This window comes from Neopsephotus bourkii, unplaced genomic scaffold, assembly GCF_033783945.1.
Source record: "Neopsephotus bourkii isolate Nb327-2 ecotype Australia unplaced genomic scaffold, CSIRO-AGI_Nbou_v1 NB_1526, whole genome shotgun sequence".
In the NCBI taxonomy this organism is placed as follows: domain Eukaryota; kingdom Metazoa; phylum Chordata; class Aves; order Psittaciformes; family Psittacidae; genus Neopsephotus; species Neopsephotus bourkii.
In genome coordinates, this window is record NW_026902002.1 from 6120570 (window position 1) to 6137221 (window position 16652).

At 42.9% G+C, this 16652-nt stretch overlaps 1 protein-coding gene across 1 annotated transcript in view; it reads left to right on the forward strand.

Moving 5' to 3' along the window:
- SMARCAL1 (SWI/SNF related, matrix associated, actin dependent regulator of chromatin, subfamily a like 1) overlaps positions 1-15839 on the forward strand; it is a 62391-nt gene extending 46552 nt beyond the window's left edge. Inside the window, exons 12-18 of the mRNA XM_061369959.1 lie at positions 6513-6731; positions 7533-7603; positions 9718-9820; positions 10895-11077; positions 11577-11677; positions 14296-14392; positions 14787-15839. Of these exons, the coding sequence (XP_061225943.1) occupies positions 6513-6731; positions 7533-7603; positions 9718-9820; positions 10895-11077; positions 11577-11677; positions 14296-14392; positions 14787-14990 (978 nt within the window). The 3' untranslated portion in view covers positions 14991-15839. The remainder of the gene's footprint in view (positions 1-6512; positions 6732-7532; positions 7604-9717; positions 9821-10894; positions 11078-11576; positions 11678-14295; positions 14393-14786) is intronic.
- Positions 15840-16652: the final 813 nt, after the last annotated feature.

Sequence of the window (16652 nt, forward strand, 5' to 3'; positions counted from 1 at the left end):
GCTTCGTTATCTTTGTTGAAGGATTTCTGTTTCAGTAGTGTCCAGAATGCTTCCTAGAGGGAAATTAAGAGATGTAGTTTAATCTTGTTGGTTTTCTGCGGTAAAAAGGGAAGTTGAATTGCAACATGATTCTAAATAGGTTTGGAGTTTCATAAACCCTTTGAGGGTAAAGTTCTGCATGACTAGTTGTTGCTTCAGTTGCAAGGCATATATATCTCAGGTAAAATGTTGAATTGGATGGAAGAAATAAAATTGTTTTACATGGTCCAGGTTGTAACAGTGTATTCTGTGTAAATGAGTTTTGAACCCACAGTGAAACTCAGCATGGAGGGTGCAGTCTGCATCAGCTTCCCTTCAAACCTCTGCAGGGATTCTAGTACAGTTTCGTTTCTCTGACCTGCCACTGCTAGACAGTTGAACATTACTAGTCTCAGTCCTCCCCTGGGGCATTTTGCTACAGTTAATGTCAGTAAATGATAAGAGTGAACCTAGAAAGAATTTAGTTATTTAGAGAAGAAATGGGACTTCTGGAAATAGAGATGTGGATAGTATTAGAGTTAAAAATGGTAGCTGAATATTGGGTTGCCTTAGATCCACTCACCAATAAGTAAATTAAAAGGTGTTTTGATGACTGTAGTTGTTCCCTTATGGCGGTAGTATGTCCCTCATGTTCCTTTTTGCAACTCTAAACTGAGATTGTGTTAAGAGTTACATCCTCTCTGAAGAACTGTTGTGGTACTTCTGCTGTCATAACTTAAATAGGTGCTTTTTGGCCTGAAAATGGCAGTATTATGAGTGAAAATGGAATTGCACATAACCTGAGAGGTTTTGCATGGCTTTGGGAGAACTGTCAGGATGAAAGATGCTACATAAAAATGTTTTGGTATTACTAATAAACCTGATTGCATTACAAGATCTAAGAAGAATTGACAAACTTGAACCATTCAATTTAAAATTAAACTTGACTAGTTTTTGAAGAGAATAGATTTTTGTGACAGAAAATCGCAAATATCTCACAGATGTGATGAGAAAAGAGAAAAAAAGTTTATAATTTTGTAATTCAACCTCCTAGAATCTGTACTCTTAAAAATTCAGCAAGTGAAATTTGAGATACAAAATATCTCAAGTCTGTTTCCGAAAATACATGCTGTGAATTCATTTTTCAAACTGGGTGATGTTGGCAAATATTAAATAATTTCTATCTGAGTACATGCTCTGAATTTGTAAGAGTTTGGCAGCTTCTACTAACACTGTAATAAGTTTACTGACTCATGTCACAGATGCTGTGACACTTTGGTAACAAAATCACAGTTGAAAGCATTTGTTCAGGAATTCTATGGATCAAAGCCAGATGTGTTTTAGCAAAATACATGTCCTTCTTTCCTGTAATTTTCTGCAATAGGGTATACTAAACTATATTTTAATAATTCCAAAAATAATAATCTTTTTATCACTAATTAGGTGCAGCACAGAACTGGCATGTTTCCTTGTTTGAAAATTGTTCCAGCAAGTCACCATAAAAGAAATACAGTAATCTGAACATATTTCAGGGATTCTGCTCGTATATGCTGTTTAATATGACAGTATATTGGCTTCTGATTTACACCTGTTCTTTCTGTTATGATGGTATTATGAACTGAAATAAATCGTGCTACATGGACACAAATGTATGTATTACTTGCTTGGAAGTAAGTAATACATATGTTCTGTGTATTGGAACATAGAACATACACTTTTCTTCTGTGTTCTATGGAAGTGGAACAACATGGGCTGCATGAGTAGAATGAGGTAGCCTGAGGAGATGTCTAGGCCCTGAAGCAGGTCTTGCTCTGCAGCCTGGTCAGTGTTGGTCCCTGCTTCTTAGCTACCAGTGCACTGAGCAGAGGGCTTATGAGGCTCAGTGCAGCACCAGGTGGGTCGTTCCTGGTCCTGTACATCTCTTCTGCTGGGTGACACACAGAGCCTGAAGAAATGCAGAAAAGGGACACAAAGACTGGATCTCAGCACTGTCAGCTTTCCTGCAGCATGCCTAAAGCTAATAGACCTAGCTAAATTCGAACCAGCTTTTCACAGACCAGAGGGATATATCTGTATTGCACTCCTGGTTTCAGGGAAGTGGAGCAATAATAACCATGTTGCCTTTTTTAGAAAGGCAACATTGGGTTGGATCCAGGTGGGCTTATTACCTCTAGCTGTATACCACTGTGCTGTTGTCAGAGCCAAAGTTTTAACTCTACAGGATCCAAATTGTCTAGGGCTTGACTTGTTTCCTGATTTAATGAGCTGACTATAGATAATCAGATGGTACCATAATTATGTAGGAATGGATTAAGTCAAATGAGTTTTAATGATGGCCATGCTAGAATCTGAAGTCAGTTAATGTTTCACATCAGTACAATATCACAGAATCCCATGGGTTGGAAGGGACCTCAAAAGATCATCTAGTCCAACCCCCCTGCAAGAGCAGGGTAACCTAGAGTACATCACACAAGAACTTGTCCAGACGGGCCTTGAATATCTCCAACGTAGGAGACTCCACAACCCCCCTGGGCAACCTGTTCCAGTGCTCTGTCACTCACAGTAAAGAAGTTTTTCCTGATGTTCACATGGAACCTCCTATGCTCCAGTTTACACCCATTGCCCCTTGTCCTATCACTGGACATCACTGAAAAAACCTAGCTCCATCATCCTGACACTCACCCTTTATATACTTGTAAATATTGATAAGGTCACCCCTCAGTCTCCTCTTCTCCAATCTAAAGAGACCCAGCTCCCTCAGCCTCTCCTCATAAGGGAGATGTTCCACTCCCTTAATCATCTTTGTGGCTCTGCGCTGGACTCTTTCAAGCAATTCCCTATCCTCCTTGAACTGAGGGGCCCAGAACTGGACACAGTATTCCAGATGCGGCCTCACCAAGGCAGAATAGAGGGGGAGGAGAACCTCTCTTGACCTACTAACCACACCCTTTCTAATACACCCTAGGATGCCATTGGCCTTCTTGGCCACAAGGACACATTGCTGGCTCATGGTCATCCTCCTATCCACCAGGACCCCCAGGTCCCTTTCCTCTTCACTACTGTCCAGCAGGTCAGTCCCCAGCCTGTACTGGTACATGGGGTTGTTCTTCCCCAGATGCAAGACTCTACACTTGCCCTTGTTGAATTTCATCAAGTTTCTCCCCGCCCAACTCTCCAGCCTATCCCAGTCTCGCTGAATGGCAGCACAGCCTTCTGGTGTGTCAGCCACTCCTCCCAGTTTAGTATCATCAGCAAACTTGCTGAAGGTACACTCAGTTCCCTCATCCAGGTCGTTGATAAAAATATGAAACAGCACTTGTCCCAGCACCGACCCATGAGGGACTCCACTAGTCACAGACCTCTAGCTAGATTCTGGCCCATTGACCACAACTCTCTGCCTTCTTCCTTTCAACGAGTTCTTGATCCACCTCACTATCTGATCATCAAGCCCACACTTCCTTAGCTTATCTATGAGGATGCTGTGGGAAACAGTATCAAATGCCTTACTGAAATCAAGAAAAAACACATCTACCGCTCTACCATCATCCATCCATCTAGTTACTTCCTCATAGAAGGCTGTAAGGTTGGTCAGACATGACTTCCCCTTGGTAAAACCATGTTGGCTGCTCTTAATGACCCCTCATCCTTGATATGTCTAGAGGCGGTGTCAAGAATAAGTTGTTCCATCACCTTTCCAGGGATGGGGGTAAGGCTGACCGGTCTGTAATCACCCGGGTCCTCCTTCTTACCCTTCTTATAGACTGGCATGACACTTGCCATTCTCCAATCCTCAGGCACCTCTCCTGTTTCCCACAACTTAGCAAAGATGATGGAGAGTGGCCCAGCAATGACCTCCTCCAGCTCCCTCAGCACCTGTGGGTGTATTCCATCCGGACCCATCAATTTATAGATGTCCAGATTGCTTAACTGATCCTTGACCCAATCCTCATCTACCAAAGCAAACTCCTCCTTTATCCTGACTCCTTCTGGGTCTATAGGAATCTGGGTCCCCTGGGGAGAGTCTGCACGAGTAAAGACAGAGGCAAAGAAGGCATTCAGCACCTCTGCCTTCTTTATATCCTCTGTCTCCAGGGCACCCACCTCGTTCAGCAGTGGGCCTATATTGCCTCTTGTGTTAGTTTTATCCGCTATGTATTTGAAGAAGCCTTTTCTATTGTCCTTAACCCAACTTGCAAGATTAAGTTCCAAAGAGGCCTTAGCTGTCCTAATTGCCTTCCTACATCGTCTAACGACTGTCCTATATTCCTCCCAAGTTGCCAGCCCCTCCTTCCGTAATCCATACATTCTCTTTTGCCACATGAGTTTGCCCAGCAGTTCCTTGTTTAACCATGCTTGTCTCCTGGCTCCCCTACTAAACTTCCAATCTGTTGGGACACTCTGATCCTGAGCTTAGAAGAAGTGGTCCTTAAATGCTGACCAACTATCTTGAGCCCTTTACCACCTAGTACCCTTTCCCATGAGACTTCCCTTAGCAATTGGTTGAAGAGCCCAAAGTTGGCCCTTTGGAAATCCAGAATTGTGGCCTTACTAGGTATTCTATTCCTCCCACACAGGATCCTAAACTCTGCCATCTCATGGTCACTGCAGCCAAGGCTGCCATTGACCATCACCACTTCAACCAGACCTTCCTTATTGGTGAGTAGTAGATCCAGCAGCGCTCCTCTGCTAGTTGGTTTGTCCACCATTTGCATTAAGAAGTTATCATCAATGCACTGGAGGAACCTCCTAGACTGTAAATGATTGGCTGTGTAAGTCTTCCAGCAAATATCGGGGTAGTTAAAATCCCCCATGAGGACCAAGGCATATAGTCATGAGGCTGCTTTCAGTTGCCTGTAGAAAGCCTCATCAACTCCTTTGTTTGGAATGGAATTGTAGGTTGTCCTGTTATGCCTCAACCTGAAGTAGGAATGTTCACTTCCAGATAACAAGGAGGTCTTAATTGCCTATAAGCTGTTTGATTCCTCCTCTTTCTCTCTCATAGCATATTCTCATCCATGTTCCATCAAAACACCATCTCTTAATGCAGTCAGTAAAATGATTAAGCTCATGGCTAGTATGATTTTATTTTTGTCTCATGCATTCTACAGGAGGATGGAGGGTGCAGTGAATACTTTGGAGTGTTTTCCTATTTTACTCCCTTTTCTGTGTTGCAGCAGGTTTTGCTTGGGGAAGGCAAATAAGAGATACATAGATTTTTAAGGCTAAATCTGTTTTGGCCATTAATGGGACTCAAGAGTGGAGCAGCAGATCAGAGGGGTTGGTGCTGAGGCTTCGCACATCTCCATTGTATGCATTTTAGGAGAGTGTATCAGGTTTCTTTGGGTTGTTACTCCAAGACCAGAGGTTTCATTTTTTGGCTTCTTTCTTTTGGTGACACTGCCAGTAAGACTTGTAATTAGGGCTGTGAGGAAGATCTGGCCTCTCCCCTGAGTGAGTGTATGAGACATGTGTATGAATGAGTGTATGAGACATAGCTACAGTAATAATGTAAACTAAGACATCTTAGTTTACATTATTACTGTACCTTCACCATCATGAAGGTGTCTCTCTATCCTTCAGCATAAAAACTGTATTGATCTCCTCTCCAAAAAAAAAGTTGGTTACAGATATTTCTTTTGGGAATGTACCAATTTTGATGCCAATATTTGTCAGCTTAGTTGTTCTTTTCCAGGCAAGAACAAATGATAGGCTCTGGGGTTACTAGCAGGAGAAGTGATGAGCTGAGATTAATAGAACAGATATATATTGTTGGCACACAGGTTCTTGGAGGATAGGGCAGGTTCAGTGGCGTGTGCTTCAGGGAGGAGTAAATGAAGGGTTTCAGAGGAGCTTTGAAGTGTTGATACTTTGAAGAGACAATACTTGGAGGGATGTTTTGGGCCACAGTTTATGGTTTGCTTGAGTCTAAGCCAAATGTGGTAATGGCAGAAACAGTTTGTCAGGAAGCAAATCAAGAGACAGGTCCCAGTGGAAAACAGGCAGTTTTGACCTAGCATTTACCAGGCATGTTAGACAAGTGTTACATCTGTGTGAAGGCATTTGCGTTAAGGATTTTTGTCCTCATGCTGTTAGAGAAAGTTTTGTGTGCGTGTGTCTGCTTAAAGGTGAGATGAATGTGCACAGAACTGCAGAGTTCTGTCAGCCTGTCCAAAGCTGTAAGTGGAGAGCAGAAACACTTTGTTGTGTGAGGATGAATACGAGGGCACAGTGTTGTGGGAGGGATCCCTACCTTTCTGCATTGTCCTCTTTCCTTCACCTCCCAAGCATCTGTAGATTAAAAAAGGGAAGTTTATGAATTACCTTCTCATGTTGGGTGGATTAGTTAGTACAGTTCAACCTTATTGCCATTTTTGTCAAATCTCCCCTACCAACCTGCCTTGTGCAGCTTTCATGGAAGTTTATTCGACTCTTAGATCACCTGCAGACCAGTCTCTTTTAAGTTTGACACTAATAACTGCTTTGTTGTCTACCAGATGCCGTGGGGTTGGGACTACTCTGGATCATCCAACTTAACTGAACTGAAAATTTTGCTGGAAGAGTCCATCATGATCCGACGTCTGAAATCAGATGTGCTTTCCCAGCTTCCAGCGAAGCAACGCAAAATGGTTGTGGTGGCTCCCGAAAAGATTAGTGCAGAGACCAAAGCTGTCTTGGCAGCTGAAGCAAAGATGATGACCAAAGGATACAAAAGTGTAAGCTGGAAGCTATTTTCATGATGAGCCATTGGTGTTTCAGGTACCTTATTTAAATCATTAGTGGAAAAAAGGTACCCTGACTTGCAAGGAAGGTCAGAGCCGCATCTCATGTGAAGGCACAGCAGAAGGCTGTTGAAGGCACAGTTTTAGATTAATGTATAACACAATCAAAACAGCTCAGCTTTTTTTCTAAGTGGTATACTTTGTCCCTTTTCGTATGAAATACCATTTCCTCTTTCTTTTTTTTCCCCTCTCATTAGTCCTTTCTCCTGGTCTTTTGTACCTCCTGCCTTTGGACTTTTCTGTCGTGCCTTGTAATCCCGTTCACCCTACAAACACAGCCCTGTTCAAGCTGTGTTCTGAGCACAGCAGTAGCCAAAAACATGAAGTATATTTTTGTCTTTCTACCCCCCACTCTGTTTTCCTTGTATGGATGGCAAATGTTGTAGGCTCCTAGGTTGCCAGTACAGTTCTGTAAGAACTTAGGAGTTTTTCCTTGCCATTTTAGTTTGGAAATGCTTTCTCAACTAAAACTAGATGTTCGATACGCTTGTCATCCAACTTGGAGGAGTTGAGTAGGAGGTAGGGAAGGAGGTGTCAGAAGTAGGAGTGTGTGAGTATCTGCCATACACAGTAGCGAGTAGACTCCCCCATCCAGTCCCCTTTTGTTGTGCTTTTTTAGGCTGATTTTTCCTCCTAGCAAAGAGTTTATTGGCAGCAGCAGACATCCCAGATCTGTAAGCAAGAAGGAGAAAAGGCATTTCTGAAGCTCACATTTATTTATCTTTCTCTCTACAGAAACAACAGGAGAAGGAAGCACTTCTCATCTTCTATAGCAGCACAGCAGAAGCTAAAATCCATTCAGTCGTGTAAGCTGCATGTCATTGCTTCATTCTTGCCTAGTAAAATGTGTTTTTTCTCTGAGAACAGGAAAATGGTGCCTTAGAGATAACAGTGCAGGGACACGAAGCCTAGCCTTAAGCTAGTGCAGAAAAAAATTGATTTTAATTACAATGCACTAAACATTCTCTTCTCTCAAGAGTTCCTAGGTGGAATAAGTCTTCTGATTTCATTCCAGATACAGATCTAAACTGTCATTTGAACCATCTAAAACTGCTTGATGTTTGCGATTTCGATTTGAGGAGCAGGGGGAGTAATGAAATTAGAAGTATCAATTTGAGAAGCAGAATTTGACAAAACAAATGCTGCAGTCCTGCTTCAGCAGGAACCCTGAGCCGGAAAGCTTATGAGGTGGACTGAGCTTCAGCTGTATCATGCTGTCGGGATGTTACAGATCTTACTGAAGTTCTTTGCTCTTCCACAGGGTTCACATGGGACCTCAGCAGCAAAAGTTTTTTATCATAACTGTGCTTTTAACTCTGTTTTCCCTAGGAATAGTTTCCTTCTATGACTTTCTGTGCCCTTTCATCCTTAGTCTTTCTGCTGGGTCTGCAAGGAGTTTCTTTACTTTTTTGCAGATCTCTGAATATAAGGACCAGCTGATGTGCACTGGGTGATTTCACAGTCTCAGACCTTGCTGCAGAATTTGCCTGTTCAGCACAGAACTGCACTTCAGAGTCCCAGTGCTCATTTCTGTAGAAGAGTTTCTTCCTTTTATGTTAGTGAACAGTTAGAAGACTTCCTTTTATTTCAGTTGCAAGTGTGAACTGAATATAAAACCATGAAGTGCTGTTTACTTGACTCTCTGTTAGGAACTAGTCCTTTTTTCTTTCTTTTTTTTTTTTTTTTGAGGTTTAATAGCATTTAAAATACTGCTTATTAGAAGCTGCTGAAGTACAGTACCATCTAGCTAATTGTAGTGTCCTATGATCCTTAACACCTCCCATGTTTTACCCTTGTAGACAGTGATTTCCATTGCTTCCGTTAAAACAACTAGACATTTGTTAAATGGAATATGGAGAATGAGGTATAAAATAGTTGTGATGTGTTGACATCTGCTTGCTACACTGAATGTTCACTTTGATACTTGTTTTAAAAGCCAGCAATCCTGCTTCTCTCCCAGCTTTTCTTGTTAAATGACATTGTCATGTAATTGGAATCTGAACATCATGAACCCTGGGAGCTATGTTCAAGGCAGTGATACACCTTAATACAGGGCTGGCAATGCTGCTGGATTTTTTCTGCCAGTTGCTGCTGACATAAGCTGTGATGTATTTAGCAAAGAACTTGGAATTCCTGATCTTTGCAACAACTTTGCTATTCCAAAGAAAAAATGAAAGTTGTATCATCTCTATAGGCTTATCAGTGATTTTCAGGCTTCAGCTGATGTAACTGTAGCATAGGTTACTACATAGGAATAGGTTTTGTGGCTTTTCTGTTAGTCCAGGCAAAACACTGTTTAAATGTTTAAAAGGGGTGTTGTTACCTTTTATTGGTCATTAGTCTATGTGCATATGGGTAATTCATAGAAATAGCTTTTGTATTTAGATTGCTAAGCCATAGTAAGTTGTCACTGTGAACCCTTGTGAGAAAAGCTATTTTTAGGATACTCTGATCTGTGCATTTAGAGCCCTTTTCTTCTAAAACAGAAACAGTCCTAAGTGAACACAGGAACGATAATTGTACACAGATTATCTTAACATACTGTGATTGTGAAAAGTTAGAAATACAGGAGGGTGAATGAGGTCATCAAATACATATAGATGACTTGCAGTTGATTGGTCTGGATGTCATGTTTCAAGTGGGATATAATAAATTGATTCTCAGTGATATCCATAGATAAATGTAGGCAGCTGTCCAGCTGCAGTGAAGAAAAATGAGTGGATTATCCTGTAGTGTCTTTTTTTAATCTATAGGAGACCTGACTTGCTACTTGCATTTTACTGCAACTTTTTTATGCTAGCCTATTTCCTAGTTTCTCTGTATAGATGAACTGTATAGTTGTGAGCAAAGCCTGTATTCTCTCAGCACATAATTTAGAGTTCTGGTTTGGTTTTGTTTTGTTTTTTCCTTTTTCATGTAGAGAATACGTCCTGGACTTACTGGAAAGTGGCAATAATAAATTCCTGGTGTTTGCTCATCACAGGATAGTGCTGGATGCAATAGTTGCAGAGCTGGAGAAGAAAGTAAGTAATAGACCGAGTCATCTTAACTTTATCACTACTCCAGCTTCAAAGCTGTTTAAGAGCTCCCCAGAGTTATGTCCGGTCAGATAGTTTATGAAAGTTAGTGGCAGAAATCATTTCTATTTGCTGTGTTTCTGAATGTGCCCTTCACTGAGGGAGCTGAGCTGTCAGGGTGAATGCCTCACAGGATGCACTTTGCATTAGCTGAATAGCTTTTGTTGTATTTAATGTTCTTTATTCTCACTGTCTGCCCTGGAGCTTGTGAATTCTTGGAGTGTTACCCTGTGTGGCCATCTCTGCTTTGTCCTCCAGGCTTTCCTCAGAGAGAGAGAATGTAACGGCTATGGCTGCCTCCCTTTATCTCTGTGGTGCTGTTACATTTTTGAACTGGATTACTGTAGGGAGACTTGTTAGACCTACCAGTCATCTCTCTGACTTCAAAAGTGTTTTGTTAATTGTTCATGTGAGACTTCATGGAATGCCTCTGAAGAGTTCTGGGTCATGCTGGGGCAGTGTAAAGGGTGGTTTAAGTTAATATTCCAAACCATAAACCACTGTGGCAGTGCTGCCTCTGTGGCTGCATCCTCCAGTAGAGCAAGGAGGATGGACACCAAAGAGTTACGGCTCTGTGTTACCCAAGTTTATCATGCCTCTCCTGAGCTACCACAGAGCAACTAAGATGTGTAGGATTCCATCTCTTCCTATTGCAAACAGGAGAAGACTTAAGAAGGTTGGAGAGATTGTAGCACCTGTAATATCAGCTGTGTTCAGCTTTGTATTAAGCCAGTTGCATTTCCACTGTACTTGAGTTGCCAGCTTGTTACTGTCCTTCCTGTTGCTCAGAACTGGTGGGAGAGTAGTGAACATAAGAGCAAGTTATGCATCGTGAACAGAGGGGCTGAGCTACAGTGCCTTTGCCTTGAAGATAAGGAAAGGTTTCAAAAAGACAACTGGTGCCTTTTTACTATCCTGGTTCTGCTGTGGGGAAGGAAAACAGAATCCACTAAAATATGGAAGGAGGATACAGGAAAGGGGACACAGGGCCTCTAAAAAGTCTCTTATGCCTTTTCACAGCATGTTGAATACATTCGCATTGATGGCTCCACACCTTCAGCTGAGCGACAGTCTCTGTGCCAGAAGTTCCAGTTGTCAGAGAAGCAGGTGGTGGCTGTCCTGTCCCTCACTGCTGCAAACATGGGCCTGACATTGTCTGCTGCAGACCTGGTGGTGTTTGCAGAGCTCTTCTGGAATCCAGGGGTACGTATCCTGGAGGCGACAGGAGTTGGATGCTCCCTGGACAGCAGAAACATTGGTGCTAAGGAAAAGATGCAATAGGCAGGGAAGTTTCTCTAGGGTTTTTTTCCTTCTTTCTCTGATGGCTACTTTTCTGTTCACCCCCAGATGCCAGGGCTTGAACCAGTGAGGCTATTTACACAGCTTGCTGCCTGCAGAATATGGTGTGAAAGGGAAACATGCTCCTGTTTCTTAATTTGACAGAGCTCTCAGTTGCTCGCCCAGCCAGGACCTGAAAGGGTCCATCATTAATGGTACTGAAAAATGCTCAGTGCCTTTAGGGAATCTGGTGCACCAGATTACTTGGTTTAATCTGTGTTTGAGGATGTGGGTATTAAGAGGATCCAGATGAGAAATAGTTGCTAAGCATGAGAAATGAGATCTCCCTGTTCTCTGGTGCTTACACTATTTCTTAGATGTTTGAGTTCACACTTTATTTTCTTTGTCATGTCTTTACATAAAGGTTTTGATCCAAGCAGAAGATCGGGCACATCGAATTGGACAGACCAGCTCTGTTAACGTTCACTACCTCGTGGCTAAAGGCACAGCAGATGATTACTTATGGTAGGAAGTGAGAAAGACACTTTGGTTCTCCTGTCACCTGTTTTCACTGTTTGTCACATGATGATGTAAGGTGCTTAATAACAGAATCATAGAATAGTTAGGGTTGGAAAGGACCTTAAGATCATCAAGTTCCAACCCCCCTGTGATGGGCAGGAACGCCACACACTAAACCATGTCACCCAAGGCTCTGTCCAACCTGGCCTTGAACACTGCCAGGGATGGAGCATTTACCACTTTTTGGTCAACCTGTGCCACTGCCTCATCATCCTCACAGTAAAGAACTTCTTCCTTATATCTAACCTAAACTGCCCCTATTTAAATTTAAACCCATTAACCCCTTGTCCTACCACTACTGTCCCTAATGAAGAGTCCCTCCCCAGCATCCTTGTAGGCCCCCTTCAGATACTGGAAGGCTGCTGAGGTCTCCATGCAGCCTTCTCTTCTCCAGGCTGAACAGCCCCAACTCTCTCAGCCTGTCTTCATACGGGAGGTGCTCGAGCCTCTTTATCATCCTTATGGCCCTTCTCCAGCAGCTCCATATCCTTCTTGTGTTGAGGACTAGAACTGTACACAGTACTCCAAGTGGGGTCTCATAAGAGCAGAGCAGGGGGCAGGATCACCTCCTTTGACCTGCTGGTCATGCTTCTTTTGATGCAGCCCAGGATATGGTTGGCTTTCTGGGCTGCGAGTGCACACTGAAGCTGGCTCATGTTCATTTTCTCATCAACCAACACCTGCAAGTCCTTCTCCATAGGGCTGTTCTGAATCTTTTCTCTGCCCAACCTGTAGCTGTGCCTGGGATTGCCCCAGCCGAGGTGTAGGACCTTGCACTTGGCTTGATTGAACTTCATGCAGTTGGCATTGGCCACCTCTCAACCGCATCAAGGTCCCTTTGGTCCTTCTGGATGGCATTCCTTCCCTCCAGTGTATCAACTGAACCGCACAGCTTGGTGCCATTGGCAAACTTGCTAGAGCACACTCAATCCCACTGTCCATGTCAGTGACATGTTGAACAAGATTGGTCCCAACACTGACCCCTGAAGGGCACCACTTATTACTCCAGTTGGAGTCTTGGTCTCCAGTTGGATATTGAGCCATTGACCACAACTCTGCATGCAGCCATCCAGCCAGTTCTTTATCCACTGAGTGGTCCATCCATCAAATGTTAATGTTAGTTCTGATTTCCACAGCCTGTAAGGGGAGGAGCAAAACTGCCAGTCAGGGCTGCTGTGAGCTGGTGAATGCAGTAGACACAGCTAAGTGGGTACGACAAGCAGGAGGAATAGAAGTAGTTACCTGACAAAGAAGGAGCTTTTGAGAGAAATTCTGGGAGAGCTGATGCATCTAAAAACCTTCACAACCTCTGTATAAGAAGAAGGAGTTGTCGTAGATACAACTTGGAACATTTGTGCTGGAGTACCAAGTGCCAAGTACTTTCAAGCAAAGTCAATGTACGGGAGATGGTTGTGTATTGTAGGTCAGGTCTGAGGTGCAATCTGGCTGCTGAGTGCTTGGAAAGGGAACTGTGAAGGAGGACTGCGCTATAGCTTTTCTTTTGCTTTTCAGTGAGCCATTCGGATGGACTAGAAAACTGCTGCTGACCTGCCTCTGGGAAGTTATGGTCTTGAGCCTTTTTGGCTGCATTGAGAACTATCAGTAGACACTGGTCCTTAAGGCTTGGGAATCTGGCATCCTGGGGGACGGGAGGATCTTAGAAATCCTTAATGCTGCAAGGGAACTGACTTGCAAATGATGAAAAGAAATTGTCCACCAGCTGGTTCATTTGAAGTCCAAAATCACATCTTTATTACCTTATTTAAAGGAATGAATTAACTCAGTGAACTTGTGCAGTTCCCAGAATATCACAATGGCAAATAATTGTAACCCTACAATGCAGGGATCTGGAAACTGATGCATCACCCGTGTTTCATGGAAAGTTAATGACAGTAATTCTGCCTTTATTTGTGAAATGCTGTCTGTGCAGTCAGTAACGCTAAATGGGAAGGAAATGTGGCTCTTCAAAGGACAGTGGTGTCCTTTTTAAAGGCAAGAAAAAGAGCAAGATGATGAGACTGTTTGGTAAATGCATTAATTGTGTGCTGTAGTCTTTGCTGCTTTCAAAGTGTGCAGTCCACAGGTGTGGTTGGGACTTTTTAGGGCAGTGACTGATTCTTTCTCCTGCAGTACACTGGGAGATACTCTGGAAGTGCTGATGAATGTGTTGATGGGGAATTTATTATTGCCTACCTTGGAGACTGAATATGCAGGCTATTGGTTAGGTGCATATTCTTGTTCTGACTTTATACCATTGGTGTTGCCTCAATCAGCTGGTCTCCCTATCAGACATATGTGTTCTCCAAGTATGTATAGCCTCTTCTTGTTATTTATTTAAATTGGATTGATACTTATTTAGATAGGATTGACACTTATTTAGATAGGATAGACTTGATACCCCAAGACATCATAAACAATAGCAGGATAGGTTAAGGAACTAACAAGCTTTGGTGGAAAAGCCGTCTTTATACCCCTGTTATCTTTTTCATCTACCCACAGTGAATGACATGATGTCCTTGCATGATACTTTCTTCCTTTCAGTAATACCTGTTTATCTTTCCTAGGCCAATGATTGAAGAGAAAATTAAAGTGCTGGGGGAAGCTGGTCTTTCAGAAACCAATTTCTCCAGAACAGCTGAATCCACTAATTACTGTCCTAAGGTAATTGACCTGAAAGAATATTGATGGTCCCTAGGAGAGACTGAATGGGCTTTGGCTTGTGTACATCTAGATAGGCAGGTCACTGGCAGGCTGACCTTACACCTGTTCTGCCTTTAATGCCACAGACCAGATTCTCCAGTTCCTCCAGAATCCATGCCTCAACTTGGACTCTCCACAGAGAGTTCCCAAACCAGCATACTGCATTCAAGGAGACATGATAGCCTCCATAGCATATATATGTGTCTGAGATTTATGTGTGTGTGTATGTATAATATATGTATTGTATGATATGTACACACATGTGCACTGTCTTGGGGGAGTGCCCTCTGGTTGTTGCTCACTTTGTTTTTATATTACAATGTGTATGCAGATTCTGTCTGTTCTTCTTTCTCAGGCAGATCCAAAGCAGAAGACCATCTATGACCTTTTCCAGAGGACCTTCTCTGAGAGCCAGGATGACATTGATGAAGCTTTGCTTTTGGAGGCAGATGATGCTTGCTGCAAGTCTGACTCTTGCAGTGCCTTGCAAGACACAGGAGAAATGTGTTCAGTGAGTCCCCCTAGAAAGCGGCGTATTGAGGAGTTTTTTAAAGCGTAATGGTGACAGCAAAAGAGACTGCAGCTAAGATACTTTTTTATTAAAAAAAAGAAAAAAGCAATCAAGTATTACGAGTTTTCAAAAATAAAAGACTACATTTTCTGTATCTCTAGTGTGTTTCATCTTGAAAGATGAGAAGGCAGTCTGACAGTGGGACAGATGGGCAGCCCATACCTGGCAGCCTGCATGTTTTGTGGTCCTAGTTTTGCTGATGACTGAAGGGCTATGGACAAGTAATGTGCTGTTTTGTTTAAGAAGCATTTAATGGTTGTCAGGCTACAAGGTAGAACTGTTGTGAAAACTAACTGCTCAGCAGCTGCAGATTGCTTATAACAGTCTTCCATCTCTAAGAAATTTAGTCTGCATTTATAGGAGTCAGTTCACTGAAAAATTTGGCCCTTGCATCACTCACAAACTGGCTCTCTGATATTCAGTTTGGCAGTGAAGAAAAAGATCCGGACAGATCCTGATGTTCTGTTTTGTTTAGGAAGAAGAGAGACAGACCCAGATATTTCCGTGCAGAGCAGTCAGTATTTTGAAACCAAGTAGTACAGCTGTCTGCCAGGAGGTGTATATTTTCTGTTAGGTATATGTCTGCCTGAGCACCCTCATCATTGGCCTCATCTGCTAAATCTTAGGACCTGCACCATAGCACGTGCTTCTTGTGTCAGCAGAGGGTGAAGTTTATGCTGACTGCCAGGAATTAAGCCTGGCTGCTCAGAAAAGGGAAAGACTTGAGGCTGACTTCCACAGATGAGTGAGGAGAGGGGAGTATGTGTAGACTTTTGTTCTTGCTTTGTAAGAAGATAATTCTGGACTGAGCTGTTTAAATAAAGATTTGTTTTAAGTCATGGTTCCCAAACTTTTAGTACTTTTTCTATTTTAGAATTTCATCTCCCATTTGGAGCTTAAGCTTGAGAAATATGTGATGCAGTGGAAAAACTAGGGTGTGGGGTTTTTATTTTTTCTTTTTTAAATTTTTCACAATGCCTGCAAAAGACAGGTCCTTTGGGGAGCACTTCTTTTGTGCTTTCTAGACTGCATCGGTTTTCAAAAGGGAAACCTCCATGATACTCTTTTTAGATTCATAGAATGGTTTGGGTTGGAAAGGACCTTATGATAATCTAGTTCAAACCCCCCTGCGATGGGCAGGAACACCACACGCTAAACCATGTCACCCAAGGCTCTGTCCAACCTGGCCTTGAACACTGCCAGGGATGAAGCATTCACAACTTCTTTGGGCAACCTGTGCCAGTACCTCACCTCCCTCAGAGTAAAGAATTTCTTCCATATATCTAACCTGAACTGCCCCTGTTTAAGTTTAAACCTGTTGCCCCTTGTCCTGCCACTACAGTTCCTAATGAAGAGCTCCTCTCCAACATCATTGTAGGCCCCCTTTAGACACTGGAAGGCTGCTCTGAGGTCTCCATGCAGCCTTCTCTTCTCCAGGCTGAACAGCCCCAACTTTCTCAGCCTATCTTCATATGGGAGGTGCTCGAGCCCTTTCATCATCCTCATGGCCCTTCTCTGGACTTGTTTCAACAGTTCCATGTCCTTTTTATGCTGAGGACACCAGAACTGCACACAATACTCCAAGTGAGGTCTCAGGAGAGCAGAGGGGCAGGATCACCTCCTTCGACCTGCTGGTCATGCTCCTTTTGA